Source organism: Botryllus schlosseri, chromosome 9 (assembly GCF_051294905.1).
Source record: "Botryllus schlosseri isolate E-star chromosome 9, Bs_hap1, whole genome shotgun sequence".
Taxonomy (NCBI): domain Eukaryota; kingdom Metazoa; phylum Chordata; class Ascidiacea; order Stolidobranchia; family Styelidae; genus Botryllus; species Botryllus schlosseri.
In genome coordinates this window covers 24,218,089-24,233,124 of record NC_137244.1, presented here as the reverse complement: position 1 = coordinate 24,233,124, position 15,036 = coordinate 24,218,089, and the positions used below count along the sequence as shown (strand labels likewise).

The window sequence follows — 15,036 nt, the reverse complement described above, 5'->3', positions numbered from 1 at the left end:
TACAATGCGAATTTTATGGTCTGTGATTTTGATTGTTGCGTCATACTTTGCCTTTTTGGTTCTGCTTTTAAATATGTTTAAATCCCTTCAGTGTGCCGATAACTCTTGAAAAGAGGCACCCGAAAAGTCTTCGAGTTTAATAAATATACTGCTACAATGGATGTTGTATTGAAAGAGAATTGTATCGTGTGAAACAAGCCAAGCTTGGTGTACGCAGCATTTGCCGTTCTCGTGCATACATGAATGAAATTTGATATGGACTGAACTTGATTTTTGTTGTAATTCTTTCTTATTCGGAATTTCATTCATTTTGCGAGTTTTTGCGATTCAGTATTTCTAATTCTAATCTAATCCTAAAAAGTGTCTAGCTCCAATGCTAATCTAATTTGGAAAAACTGAAATTTTTCTAGGTGTCCGACTCTGCTCGAAGCTGCGATTTTCGATCCGTCAATGGAAACTCCGCTCTGAAGCGATTGAATGCAACCGATTTAAAAAAAATAATTTAATAGTAGAATATTCATGAATAAACGGATGCCTCTATCATATGAACATATTTTTGCTGTAAAAATACGGGAGCTATCAATCCTACTCGACAGTCAACAATCATATCTGCAGATTGCGAAGTTTTCTCGAACTTCAACTATCTATAAAGAATTTGAATAAGCTAGGCATCTAAATCGTCATCGGTATGCCATCGATATCATCATTGTTAGACAGCCGGCCCGTTCTCTTCATCCGGGCATGTAACGTTTCTTCGGCGACTTTCTTTCGGTCGTAGGCCTGACCTATTAATGCCATGAAGTCTATGAACATTGTCGACAGGCTCCATCCTTTGCCAAACTCGCTGGCAGCGTAATCGTAGGGAAATGTGTGGTGGTAATTGTGATGTCCTTCCCCTAAAATAAAGGAATTCGTAATTGCAATCACTCTTGATTATAATGCTTTTATCGCGTCACATGAAGGGTTAGTCTAGCAGTGCCGTAGCCTAAATGGGATATAGTTATATACTTTTGATTGTATACTAGATTAGTGTAAACTGAACAAATGAAAATAGAGACTATAGCTATTTTCGAAATAACTTGTTTATTACTACGTTCGCTGATTTATGGAATACGGCACTCAGTCAGATACATACGGGTCTGGTCGACCACAAGCAGCATAGAAGGTACTAGAAAACGAATATTCAACTTATATAAATCAACGTGAAACAAATGACCAAGTTGTCTCGATGAGATTGTTGCAGATTTCACCGGTTTATTATTATTACTAACGGTGCGATTGTAATAAGTAACAGTAATATACGCCATCGATGTAGCTGACAGCAATCATACACTGATTTTATACGTTTACATCGGCCGCTTCAAATATATTCCTCACCTAAAGCGAAATAGTTGACGATGGCGTTCTCCGCAGGGTTGATATATTTGTCATAAGGTCTGTCTCCGAACATATGCGCGAAGCTGTTCACAGTCCAAGTGACATGAAGAGTGATGCAATATCTTAGAGTCACAGCGCAATAAGCGTTGACGAGAGTCTCTCCGCCGAAATACCAGGGAATTAGACTGGGTACGATGAAGCAGCACGTGATGGCTAACGGTAGGTAGTACCTGCAAATAGCAAAGAGATGATAACGTTGGAACTATGAGAATCGCAGTGAAATAATTCACAATATAGTAAATCTATAATTCAGGGAAGCACCACCGTGATTTAATTCATGAGGCTTTCGCATTGCAAAAAAAAACATAGATGTTTGAAATTGTCAGCGTTTCCACTAAAGTAGAAGTAAAAGTAACGCCACAAATTGATACTCAATTACAAGTAGAACCATCAATTTCCAAGACGTGTCAAAACTACTTTAAAAAAAAGTAGTACTTCGTTACTGGCCCTACCTCTGCCAAAACCTTATTTGGTAAGAATCTAACACAGGGGGGGGGCAACATACGGTCCACGGACAGTCTTACATGATAATATCGCCCGCGATCACAGTGCCGCAATTCTCCACTGCTTTACTACGTCAAATTATAGTGACTGTAGGTTCTTCTTTAGCTATTTGTTTTCTTTGTGCCCGGCACGAATCCAAAATTCGAAGGCTTGTTAATTGCAACTTTGATCAACCACAAATGTCCCTTTGACTTCAACAGCTATTGAAGTACATTACGTTAATGAATTCATTGAATACTGTATTTGTCTCTATGCTTGAAATTTAAAAGTTTACATTAATTACGATTAATCATTGTATATGTGGATAAATACGCGCTTAATGTATCAATTTAGTAATCCGGCCCGCCTAGTACTTCATTTTTCCATATCCAGCCCGCCGCCTGGAGAAGTTGCCGCCCCTGTCTAACATTTCATTATGCGAGATTATAACATAGAGCTAATAGAAATTTCTTAGTTTTTGTAATCTCGTATGCCTCATCACACCCTTATTCTGGTGGAAAGAAATAATTTGTGTGTAGAAACCATGTGATTAGTACGCACGCAAATCCAATGATCTTACCGGTTTTGGAATGATACAACCGGGTCCTTCAGCAGATCATCCAACGCGATCTTCCTTCCCTTGTTCACAACGTCCGAATGTTTCCGCACGACCAACCATCCCACGTGACAAAATAGGAACCCCCGCCGGGCATTGTGAGGGTCCGCATCAGTCTCCGAGTATTTGTGATGACTTCTGTGATCGCGCGACCAGTGGAAGATCGAATTCTAATGGAGATTAGTTACCTTTAAGACTCGGAGCTTTCGAGTCCGAATATCAATAGTGACTTGCCTGTAAAGCCATCGAATTCATCAACATCAATATTACTCTCAGGGGTAACTTGGCTTTGTAAGTTTTGTGCGACCATAATCGATGAGCACCTGCTGTAACGCCTACAACACTCCCAATATAACAGAGTACCCCTGGAAAATAAAGTGGCCTTTGTAAATTTGCTGACTTAAGTTGCATCTAACAGTATACTTATTCGCTCAGATATTCTACTGGAGTTTTTAATCAGTGTGCGTACAGCCAGGGGTGTCAAACTCAAATTGCGTCGCGAGCCGTATTCAAGCCTTCAAATCACTCGCGGGCCGGACCAGTCAACTGATTCCAAAATGTTAATTTGTGCTCTTGCTTTTCACTTGAATACCTTAAAAGCATTTATAGATAACACTGGTCAACAAAATGAAAATAATATTTTTAGACAGAACATCTGAGAGCCGTTTCTGGGGTTTTTGAGGCTGCTGATTACGAATGTCACATTAGTTTTGTCAGATTGGCTCTTTGTCAGAAGATATTTATACCCCTAAAAAAGCCCAAAATTACTCTATTTACCCTTAAATATTTCGTTTGGTAGGAAGAAAAACGTAGTTTTTTCTAATTTTATACTGCGCATAAATAGCTAATTGACTATAAAGAACCCTCATGTCATTCTCTGTCATTCTATCAATAATAACATGACATGATGCGAAATATCTGTTCGTCAAAAAAGCAGTGTGTCAAGCCTAAAAATTATACTTTTGCACAACGGAAATACATATTCTCCTGTATCAATTGGTCATTCTACCATGATTGAAGAGGAGTATATAAACTATAAAATTTGTCCTTGAAAGGCCTGACTACAATACTCATATGCGTCTCATTTCTTTTGACTGGTAAATGGATAATTTTCCGCTGAGGCAACAAAGTAGGTATACCTAGTAACCCTCTGAAACGAAAAGCTTAAATCTGGTATCTGGTATAATCGAATACCGATGAAAGATTCCAATTTCACATTAGGAAGGAGTTCACTGCATGTAATTTTCCCTAAGATGTAGTAAATGAAACTTTTTCGATGATCACAAATACCCAACTACAAACAGTAGGTCCGAAAATTCGTATCTGCATATCGAAAACTTGAGCACAAGCATGACCATAAAAGTTCACTTCCTGTCCTGTCATCTTGATATATTTACTGATTATCTTGTTGATTAGCAAGGGGAGAGGTTCTATCAAGACATCAGAACAACAAAATAAAGATATCAGCGGAGATGAGATGAACAATTGAACTTATTATGCCAGACCATTGCCGGAACTTTTCGAGAAACTGCACTAAATAGCTTGCAGGCGAAAATCGAACAAAAAACAATTGTGATTTAAAGTATATCAATAATTTGATATCCCAACTGATTATTTCAGATTTACAATAGGTGGTTGACGTAAAACCGATTGAATTAATGCCAAGTTATTTGAGTATCTAGCTAAATACTTATTTACATGACTGGAGGGTATTTATGTACATGATATCCGTGAAAGTCTGTTACTATGATAAACCAATTACCTGTAAATATAGTGCTGTGCTGTATTTTGATTTAAAAGAGTCTTCTGTGTGTAAAAATAACAAGCAGATTGAATTTATAAACTCTATAGTACGACTGAGCCGATTTTATATATAGTCATTACCGCGAAAATAGGAGATTTTGGTCTAAATAGCCCCATGGGTTATCTCCACAACAAGAGCCAATTTGAAAAAAACTAAGGTCATATTCGAAATCAGTGCCCTTCATAACCCCCAAAACCACTCTTACTTTGTTTGCCTAAAAATATGTGTTGACCAGTGTAATACACGGATCATAGGGTTTTTAAAGTAGCAAGTCGCGACACTTTTATTCGCGAACATCGGAATTGGCAAAAATACGATGACTGTCCGGTTGAATACAATTAAGATTCCGCTAAAACAGTCGCGTTAACGACGATATAAGTCGGTATGTCTGGTGCTGGTCTATTGGGTGGAAAGTGACAGAGCAGTGCAATCATACATATTTCAATTATGCATTTGTGTAACTAACATATTTTCCATGTACACTGCATATAACGGTTCCGCAGTGGCGTTTTTGCTCTGTGAATGACTACGTATTGATCCATTTTCCATAAAACTTAAAACTTGGTGTGCACTTTTAGCTTTCTTGATATTGGGTGTCAATTTCACCGACTTATTGTTAGTGGTAACTAGAGTGAAACCATAACGCCGTAGTTGGGTGGTTATAATGGGGCCCATGAACATGGAAGTATTTCCTGCAAAAAATCTCAACATTTCTTACAAATGTGCCGGAAAATAAAACAATTTTTCAATCTACTCAAAATTGCTTCGCGGGCCGGATGAAATCGACTGGAGGGCCGTATGCGGCCCGCGGGCCGTATGTTTGACACCCCTGGTGTACACTGTACAGTATATAGTCAATACTCACCGAAGAGAATAGTAAAGGTTTTGAATTGTGATATTCGTGACAAGGCGTATATGCTGACAATATGAAGTCCGATCATCAGCACCAAATTCTTCCAAATAATTTGAGTAGGATGTTGCATTTCTCTTTTGTCTAGAAGTTTGATGTTTTAACAATTAACATATTGAATGATGCAATGCAGTCAATTTATAATCAGGGACGGGATACAGTCGTATCAAAGGACTCAATAACATCACAATAATATGCATATCGAACCTAATTTATTTCGATTTTTCGCGGCATTGTAGTCACTATCGGTCACAGTCTTTGTTCTTGTCTGTACTATTGTTTCTACTCCCATCTTTTTCTATCGAAATGCAGTTTACAAATAGAAAAGTCTGTGTAAAATGAAATGTGTCACGCATTACATTTTCTACTACGGTTTTTGTTTATGCAATAAAGCTGTGTTTTCAAATGATCCTATATATATTAAAGGGATATATAGAAGAAGGGACACCTCCCTAGAGTTCTACATATTCCTGATATATTGCAATGGAATTTTATTAGACGATTTTTCCATAGTATATTGCCAGAGGTGGTCAGTAACGAAGTACTTCTACTTTTTTGAAGTACTCAAGTAGTTTTCCTCTACTTCCGGTACTTACTCAAGTAGATCTGATTTTCTCTACTTCTACTTCTACTTTGTTATATTTTGTGATCTACTTACGTACTTTTCGCTATTTTCAGTTTTTCAAGTAGAAGTAGTTTAATTCCCAATACGAAAGATAGCCTGAGGAATTTCTGGGCTGCTTTCACGCAGTACCAACATTTAATATTCATGAAAGTCAAGTAAAGCCCAGAAATTTTGTTGCGCTTCGCGCACAGTGAAGTAACAAATATGTTTTCACGAAAGTATCAGTAAATATGATTTAGGTACCGGATTGCGTGGTTCCGCTAGCACCGCATTGTCGCCCCTATCAAATATTTCATCACAGTAGCCTATATATGACCCAGCATAACGTTTGAAACTACCGTTTCGCAATCTAGCAATTGCCTATCATATCGTAATCCAGCAGCCGATGACGTGTCCTGCTAATCTGGAAAATGTGGCGTTTATTTAGCGTTACACCTGTTTTAGCAGATCACCTTTGAAGCTTTATGGTCAAAAGACATGAAATATATTTTCCGCATTTTAGAAGTGCTATTTGTATTTCACTTTTAATTCCGAGTATCATACTTTGAGTTCTAGTTACTTTCAGCTCATTTTTCTGCAGGCTAGGCCTGCATGTTGAAACATAAAAGCAAGTGTAGTAATGCCTCTATCTTCCGTAAATAAAGCTACACTAAATATAGATTTTACGATCCACATTATTTGTTATTAACGCATGCTAATTGCGCAAAGTGTTGAAACCGTATCCGATACAACTTCTCCGTATCGCTCTTCGTCTAAACTTGGGGCCTTATAATATGGGGTAGGGCGCCATAACATGATATTCTCTAAAACGGGGTCTTCTCGTAAACAAAGGGTTAGTATCGCATTTTCATATCAATACTATAATATGCATCCCATCTCCTCGGATGAATCAATACGAACCAAGCTCTCTGTACCTTCCGCATAGCTCAATTTGCAGCTTTTGACAGTCCATGCGAACGAATTAAGACTGTTTTCAAAACTACTTACTTACTTGAGTAGATTTAAAGTTAGTCAATTCTACTTCTACTTCAAGTAGTTTTGGATGGCTTATTTAAGAAGTACTTCTACTTGTACTTGAGTAGATTTTGTCGTCTCTACTTCTACTTCTACTTGAGTAGCTTTCTTGACTACTTTGACCACCTCTGTATATTGCCCACCTATAAGAAGTTCACATTGCTTTCAATGTTGTATTTCTAAATAGATGCCGATAAATTTCCAAATGATACATTGGATGCACTAACATGACATATTGGATCTGGGTAATACTTGTGCAGGCCAAGGTATTTTATTGAACAGTTTCTCTCTCAAATCTCTATCGCAGAAGGCGGCCACAGATTTACCCGCTAACAAGCTCTGGTCCACTGCATACTCCCGATGTACGCAGGACTAATTCTGTTATCCCCGAATGATACTTTATATAGGCTAAGGACGAGGTAACAATAAATGTGACTCATGTTTGACATTACAAGAATCCATCGACCTACTGAGAACGCCTACTTTTCTTGTAATTCTCTCGCCTGTTGTTTTACCCGACCGAATACGGCGAGCTGACTGCCCGTAAACAGGGTATACATAACATTGACTCGGGATAATGTGCCGAAATTGATTATATAAGATCATTATTAGTATATCACCACCATCTTCTGGAATGAAGGCGACGTCGGGGGAATGTCGTTGGAGAAATTACAGTTTTGATACGACTGGTAACATCATGTTCACTTTAATTGATGGTGAGCGTCGGCGCCCTCCAAGCAGGCAGCACGGGTTCGATTCCCGTCGTCGGAGGTTGTGCTGGGCTCCTCGTCTCCCGGGTCGTTGTACTTACGGCGACATAAAAGCCCAGAAAAAAAGACCCGAAAAAAGAAAGAAAAAAAGCAAGAAATAGCTTCTAAAAAGGACCGACGAAGAAGGAATAACATCGGGCATTACTAGGCCGAGGTGGATGCCAGTTCAAGAGACCCCAACTGGTTGGTTGTTCGGCATCCTCCTATCTGTTCATTACATCGCATTGTGTGTCTTGTATATCGCATTGTACATGTGTGTGTGTGTCTTGGGCAGATGAAAATATAATCTGTCGATAGACGATTGCCGATTGATGACCCCTGACAGCTTTCAATGAGGATTGTTTCACAACAATACTGTATAATTGGCGCTTTTCAAACACCGATGCAAGGCCTAGACATTAGGGTTCACCTGTTGTATGCAATGACGCGATATTACGTCGTCACGTCTGTACGCAGTCAGTTATCGATAGGAAATTGGAACCAACTTTGTTCCGTGAAGGTATATGATGAGCGATATGGTCACAATCAACTAAAAAAAATTCTGATCACTTCAACGTTTTCGTACGAAAGTCAGCAGAATCCCGCAATTGCCAATTCCATTCAATATTTTAGGAGCGTTTTAGGAAAATAATGCTATATGACAGGTCTGCTTCATACTTTGATACACTGTGGCGCCTCCCAAACTTTTTCGAAAACCGGCCGCATTACTCCTCTTGCAAGCTACCTCAGGTCACTGGCGTCTCAATTTTTAACACTTCCAGACGTGACGACATTGCTTCAAATTAGTTCTGTTATTCGCGATCGGGCAAATGAGGGCTAAAACATGGCGAACACTCGCTATGAAGAAGTTGACATCATTTTTTCTGGCTTAACAATAATAATTGAGTCAAGAGGCTGGTATATATATGCCGCACGAAATCGCCTCTCGGGCCGTACTTTTGGTACCATAAGGTAGGATAAACATTTCCTACACGCTCGTGACGCCAAACTACGACCCTAGGAGTGTGAAATTTCCCAAATGGTACCAAGATATTATACCGGTATAGTTATATTCGAAAACCTACCATCTCATCAGCTACAATCAGTAAATCAGAGGAATGCAACAGTTACCCACCAACCGTCATAAAGTATATAGTAAAACCGATACCGTCATTTTAGCAAAGATTTTAGCAAATTTCGAAAATACTTCAATTGCGATTCACATGTAGTTACATTATAGTAGTTTCAACCTCAAGAACTTTTGCCATCTTCGTCGAAAGAATTTTGGAGTAGCCTGATGACAGTACACAGTATAGCATTGAAGTCTTTTGCGTTGTTGAAAGACTGACAAATCATACGAAGAGATACGAGTCATCATTGCCTCCATATTCTGGAGCTACCATCCAACGGGAGACTTGTTAGGTGTTAGCCTATATATTCTACTTCAGTTTATTGGTATGATGTTAACTTATTCGGTTCATTGCGCGTTCCATTAATTCGCTCTGAGCCCTTACGTAGAATTCAAACCCTATTCGCTCAATCCAAACGTATCCGTTTAGCAATAGCAAACATTCACTGTGTGCTCATTCCTTCGCAAACTCGTCTACAAACTAAAGGTTGCGGCAATCGACCGATATATTCATTAAAATGCAACCGAATTCCTGTAAATTAATTCTCGTAAATAAGTACGTATTGCGTATAGTGATAAGAAGAATGACGGTGTGTTTCAAATAATATGGCACCCCTACAATGCTTCATGCATGCAAGCTATGACGTGTATACACATTACACAAGCCTTATATATATAACCTTATAACCTCATATAGGGTCAGGAATTTACGAAGCAACAACCGTAGCTTCTCGTGGAAGCTGTGCGATTTCCGTCACTACTTATTCGATCAGAGCGGCCGGAACGCAATGGTCGATAAAGATCAAACAAATGTATCTTACCCTTGCATCAGTCAGCGCCCACTGGTGAGTTAGATAGGAAAAAGGGCATCCCACTTTTCTCCGTCAGCATGTTATAGAGAGAGAGAGATGATATTCTTTTTCGCCTGCACCATCGAGATGCTTTTTGACGACGGAGTTGCGATACGGCCCCATGAGGTCATCTAGTCTGCGCCCCCGTTTTTTTTTTCTCCTCCATGCTATCCGTGATTGCTGAGCGCCTAGCAGGATAGCTGCGGATACCATTTTTCGAGTCTTTGGTATGACCCGGCCGGGGATCGAACCCACGACCTACCGCTCGAGAAGCCGGACGCATAACCATTACACTATCTCGCTCGGTGATATAGATCGATTCCTAATCACAATTTCTGCATAAGTGCATAATTGTATATGGTCATGGCGGGGTTGTAATTATGCCAGTATAGTACGAGTACGAGTACGTGAGTGATTCGATACTGAATCGAGTATTATAGGATTCGAGTCGAGTCGAGCATTCGATTATTACTCATATGATGGCGTTATAACAGAATGAAGATGTGGAACGTTTAAATATGTACCTTTCATGACACCATAAAGAATAGGATGGCAAATTTGCATCACATGAAACATAATTTGGTATATTTACGACCATACCTATTTCATTTCCCTTTGTGACAATGTATTATAGGTAGATCACGACTCCACAGAAGCTTTGTAATATATATTTCGCATGCTGCTATACGACCAATCGAGTTTGCAATGCTTCTATCAGGGCGGATACTTTAAAAATAGGCGCAGAACCCTTTATGAATTGAATAAACCCGTTTAAAGTGCGAACAATGTCTATATTATTAATCCGAGGCCTTCGATATTGCCCAAAAGTTTCACAGAAGTGAGTTCAACCTGACTTGAGCTCGATACCGAACAGTAGACTCGCTGACTTGGACTCGGACTCGAGTCTTAGCACCAGGACGCGGATTCGACCCGTTGCTTCGTGATTTGACTCGGACTTGACTCGATGGCGAATTGAAAATGACTCGACCTAACTCGAATCACAAAATTATAAAAGTAAAATTGACTTGTGACTCGGAACCTCGTGACGTGGTTTTAACCCTGGGCCATGTTAACTGTAGGACAGATCCGGAAATGGGCAAAGGTCTTACAAGGACCAAGTAACCCGACGACTGTGACGTGGTCGGAGCTCGCTAAAGGAAGGCTTTAAATGGCAAAAAGTTAGTTATCTCTGACTCCTCGGAAAACGGCAAATCTGAGATATTCTGATAAACTTGTGTTGAATATGAAACGTGCTGTTTAAAACCCATTGCCATCAACAAAGTCGACAGATTCACGTTCGCTCAAGCTCATGTCGTTCACATGAGACGAACACGATGCCCATTGGAAGATGAAATTAGAATCTGTGGTTTGGAATTCGATTTTATTTCGCAATATTACGGTTTAATAAACATAACGTAACTGCCACATATGAAAAGGTTTGGAACCACAAGTCATAATAAATGATGCGATGCTTGTTATTGCAATGAAATTTTAGCACATCCTATGGTATAATCTCAATGATATACGTTCACTCCGGCGACTTTATAGACGTCACTAAGTACAGCCTTCGTTATATTCTACGTGTCCCATCAATCCATTTTCCGCAAGAGCATTCCATGCCTTGGCAACTTGACTGATTGTTGGATGTCCAGGAAACTTGACCCAGCTGATGGGGCCTAAAAACAAATTGGTGCTTTTGCTCGTGTATTTGACACTATTATAACGGCTAACTGAAATAATGAAAGGTACCATTTTATAGCAGTTGTTCCGGACTTCGAAGTATCAATCACCATGGCCAATATTAACTAACGAGTATATATCACGAAACAAAGAGACAGTACTGAATGATTTAGTTGACTTGATTATGTGACTGTCCTCATAACTAGAGCCGGACCGATTATCAGTTCGCCGATAATATCGAGTCGATATTACACTTTAAAAGAATTATCGGTATCGGTCATTAGAGCTGAAAAGATATCGGCTATTTTCGTGACGTCACACCATGATGTCAGGAAGTCAGGGAACTGTAATTTTTGACCGCTAGACTGGGAATATTACAACATTTCATATAGCTTACACCTTCAAGGTGCCCAGATGCAGCCTTTCTAGTCTATTTCATGTTCAAGTATGACAATGGCTGTAAAGCTGTTGGAATAAATGCTCTGAAGTTTTTAAAATGCGCGTTCTGCGTTAGATTCCCTCTTATTTGAATATCGGCTGAATATATCGGTGTTATCGGTGAAGATGTTACATATCGGTTTTATCGGTATCCGCCCAAAAATCCAATATCGGTCGGGCTCTACTCATAACTATATTCGGTTAAATAAAAATATAATATTAATAACTGAAATGAATTCTCACCCCACTGATTGCACATGGTAAAAATGAGGTAATTTTGATTATCCGTTATCACTGCCACTTCTTTTTGTGTCATCCACGCAGCGTCTGCCAAAAGAAATCGTATATTTATACGGTTGCATATATCTTTTGGAATGACGACACTCGGGTGGCAAACGGGGTCTCCTACGGCAAAAATTAATCCCGGCATTATCTTCCCGAAACTCTAGCCACGGAAATGATGACAGTTACTTCAGTTTGAGTCCACCAATGCCCAATGTCTAATGATCACTGACGAACACATTTGAAATATAGACTACAGAAAGATGCTGTAAAGAGACCCACACAAATTTGAGGCAGTCCTGTTTGGAATTTAATAATGAAACCGTGTAGCCTCAATCAATATCCGAAGATTCTATAGAACTCTTTACTGCAGATTCTTCTGGTTGCCTTCATCCAACATTATAGCCCATCATAACATTGACTTCTGTGTATAGAGGTTTTAGTATTTAGATGACTGCTTCTTGTTATGAATGTCACGGAAATATTTTCTGTTCGCGGCCGTAACGCAGGGCCGTAACTACCGCGCACAAAACTCCTAGATTGGGCGGGCGGAGCTCGGAGGGACGGCAAAATTATTTCGTAAATCAACAGAAATTATAGAGTATTTTTTACGTAGAATTGGTTATCTTGAAAATATTCTTCGCGGGTAGCGCGATTTAATTTCCCCACATGTCTGGATTTTATTATGGTTATGCCCTCTAAAATAAAATGAATTTAAAGTGTGATGCCAAAAACATCGGCGGGGAGGAAACGCTGGCCGAAAGCTTTGATAAATGTATCCAATTCTCCATTGTTCATACATGGTGCCTGAATGTCCGGCGCCGAATATAGTGATAGTCCTGCGCCAGGCAATCCCCACAGTAAAAATGCCACCCACAGAGGAAAATGATGCACCCCGTGGAAAAATGTCAACTTTGAATCGTGTGAGTTTCACATTAGTGTGATTCTTTACACTAAACAGCAGTCGTTTCGAAGTAACAACATACAACAGAGTAATTCATAACAATGGCGCCCCCATAGTTATATAATTAATAATTATATATTAATGTGCCCTAGATTTTCGAAGACTCCATCTCTCTCAGCTCCACCAGTAAATCTGATCACGTGGGCTGAAAGAGGATGAAAAAATACATGTCATTACTAAAATTGTTGACAAAATTGCTATGGCTCGAAAACAAGAATTGATAGCCGTGCTGCAACGTATTTGCTACCTGCGATTATGGATCTCTCCATATCTTTATCCAACTCTCTGTGGTCATTTGCTTTCTTGACAGTGGCAACGAATTCGTTTTCTGAATTCAAATAGAAATCGACGATACGTTTGACTCGCTTTTTCCAAATAGATGTTACCGAATTCCACACTCATCTGATACACGCCGGTTCTTCTCTTTAGATAATGATCTCGGTAGGATTCTGACGAGTGCCTAGAAAGTTGGTATGTACTCAGATGTACTTCTGTATTTAAGGTTATGAAGTGTCGTGATATTCACGGTTTAGTTTACTTGAGTGTTAGAAAAGCATATGCAATCAGCAGTCTCGCATGGAACTACATAACTAATCACTGATGAGACATAATTTTGTGGTTGAAATGTTATCAAGATTAAATTCAGGTCACTCATACAGGTGTGTCACACGATGCCGGGATATATATGAACTGGTAATATGGTCAAAATGCTATAACTGAGCCGAATAAAAGTTGCACGCAATGTTCTCTATTGCCGCGGTGCGGGCCATTTGTATGGATCGCAGTAAAGGACCTCAACTGGCGCCATATTAGTTTAAAAAACGCATTATTTCCTCAGTTTTCATTGGAGATGTTGGTGGCATATATCTACAACCCACTCAAATACGGTCATCGTCAGGTCCACATAGAACCCTCCATCTTCTGCCTCAGTCATGTTCAACCAGTGGTAGCAGTCAATCACTCCATCCGGTCCTCTCGGCATATTGAGGGCATCATACCAATCTTTGTTCATCTACGAATTCAAATATTAGATGCCGCTGCTGCCGTCGATATTATCACGGTTTTACGTAGACACTTACGTGTTGCCAATCAGGATCCGCTGAAGGTTGAGGTAAAACACATCCCTCCTTTGACCGCACTGTCACAACCGATATCAATACGATGGCAAAGCGAATCATTGTATAGGTCGGATCAATCAACAAACTCCACTTTGCAGTTAGGATTATATCTTGCGGTTCCATAGAATTGAGAATTAATGCATAGCGGATGCCATGTATTTACTAATGCTCCTGCCCTATAGAGGATATCTACTAGATCAGGGGTTCTCAAAGGGTGGCTAATGGCCCACTGGTAGGCCACAGCAGTAATTTGGGGTGCGCCACAGAGCTATTTGTAAAATGGTAGAATTAGTGAAGGTTTAGTTATATTTGTTATGTTCACATATTGTGAAATATATTCATATTATCGAATTATGCGTAGGCTATACGTAAAGCTTTTCATCCGGCTCTCATGAGATGTAGTGGTACTGGCACGTATGGAGTCACAATGGACAAGACGAAAATGGGAGGGGAAACGGCTGGGGTTGTAATGATTCGAGTTATGACCCGAGTCGCAATTTTTTAGTGACTCGACTTGACTCGAGTCATTTTTTTCAAATTTGTAAAATGACTCAACTCGAGTAAATTTTTGTATGGACTCGACACTTGTATTCAAGTCATTTTGCATGACTCGAACCAAGTCATATGACTCAAGACTAGGACGGCCGAGACAGACATTTCATTGTAACTTCGACGAATAGTAAAGTTACCACCTAATTGAATTTCATCTATCATTCCTGATACTCGAATATATGGCTAAAAACTGTTAAAACTTAGGAAATTGCGATGTTTTGAAAGCGAGTCATTCTATATCACTCGATCAGAGTTGGAAAAAGTGGTTTGAACCCGATTGAACTGCAAACTGAACAGTGAACATAATGACTTGGAGTCGTCCCTCTACTAGCTGACTTGCACTCGGATTTGACTCGGTGGTGAATTGAAAATGACTCAACCTGA

The 15,036-nt window shown here is 39.6% G+C and overlaps 2 protein-coding genes across 3 annotated transcripts; both read right to left on the bottom strand.

Moving 5' to 3' along the window:
* Positions 1-487: 487 nt before the first annotated feature.
* Positions 488-5,625, bottom strand: LOC145446096 (stearoyl-CoA desaturase 5-like). Its single transcript, XM_080324282.1, has 6 exons — positions 5,458-5,625; positions 5,206-5,334; positions 2,771-2,901; positions 2,501-2,706; positions 1,378-1,607; positions 488-896 (listed from the first exon to the last, which is right to left on the bottom strand). The coding sequence occupies exons 1-6, from the start codon at positions 5,540-5,542 to the stop codon at positions 673-675; spliced, it is 1,005 nt and encodes a 334-aa protein (XP_080180408.1). The 5' UTR covers positions 5,543-5,625; the 3' UTR covers positions 488-672.
* Positions 5,626-10,982: 5,357 nt separating this feature from the next.
* On the bottom strand, positions 10,983-14,286 carry LOC145446098 (uncharacterized). 2 transcript variants are annotated; one of them, XM_080324283.1, is made up of 6 exons: positions 14,062-14,274; positions 13,861-13,994; positions 13,369-13,442; positions 13,230-13,310; positions 11,980-12,063; positions 10,983-11,294 (listed from the first exon to the last, which is right to left on the bottom strand). In XM_080324283.1, exons 1-6 carry the CDS (start codon positions 14,221-14,223, stop codon positions 11,173-11,175), a joined length of 657 nt encoding a protein of 218 aa, XP_080180409.1. In that variant the 5' UTR covers positions 14,224-14,274; the 3' UTR covers positions 10,983-11,172. The 2 variants fall into 2 exon arrangements, with proteins under 2 accessions (XP_080180409.1, XP_080180410.1); XM_080324284.1 differs by lacking the exon at positions 11,980-12,063 and having other exon boundaries at positions 14,062-14,286.
* Positions 14,287-15,036: the final 750 nt, after the last annotated feature.

Coding starts and splice junctions, on each gene's coding strand:
- LOC145446096 (XM_080324282.1), bottom strand. CDS start 5,542: ATGGGAGTAGAAACAATAGTACAGACAAGAACAAAGACTGTGACCGAT. Junction 1,608..2,500: donor GTTGTATCATTCCAAAACCG/GTAAGATCATTG, acceptor TGCTATTTGCAG/GTACTACCTACCGTTAGCCA. Junction 897..1,377: donor CGTCAACTATTTCGCTTTAG/GTGAGGAATATA, acceptor CCTTTATTTTAG/GGGAAGGACATCACAATTAC.
- LOC145446098 (XM_080324283.1), bottom strand. CDS start 14,223: ATGGAACCGCAAGATATAATCCTAACTGCAAAGTGGAGTTTGTTGATT. Junction 13,995..14,061: donor CGGATCCTGATTGGCAACAC/GTAAGTGTCTAC, acceptor TTGAATTCGTAG/ATGAACAAAGATTGGTATGA. Junction 13,311..13,368: donor TCAGATGAGTGTGGAATTCG/GTAACATCTATT, acceptor ATTTGAATTCAG/AAAACGAATTCGTTGCCACT.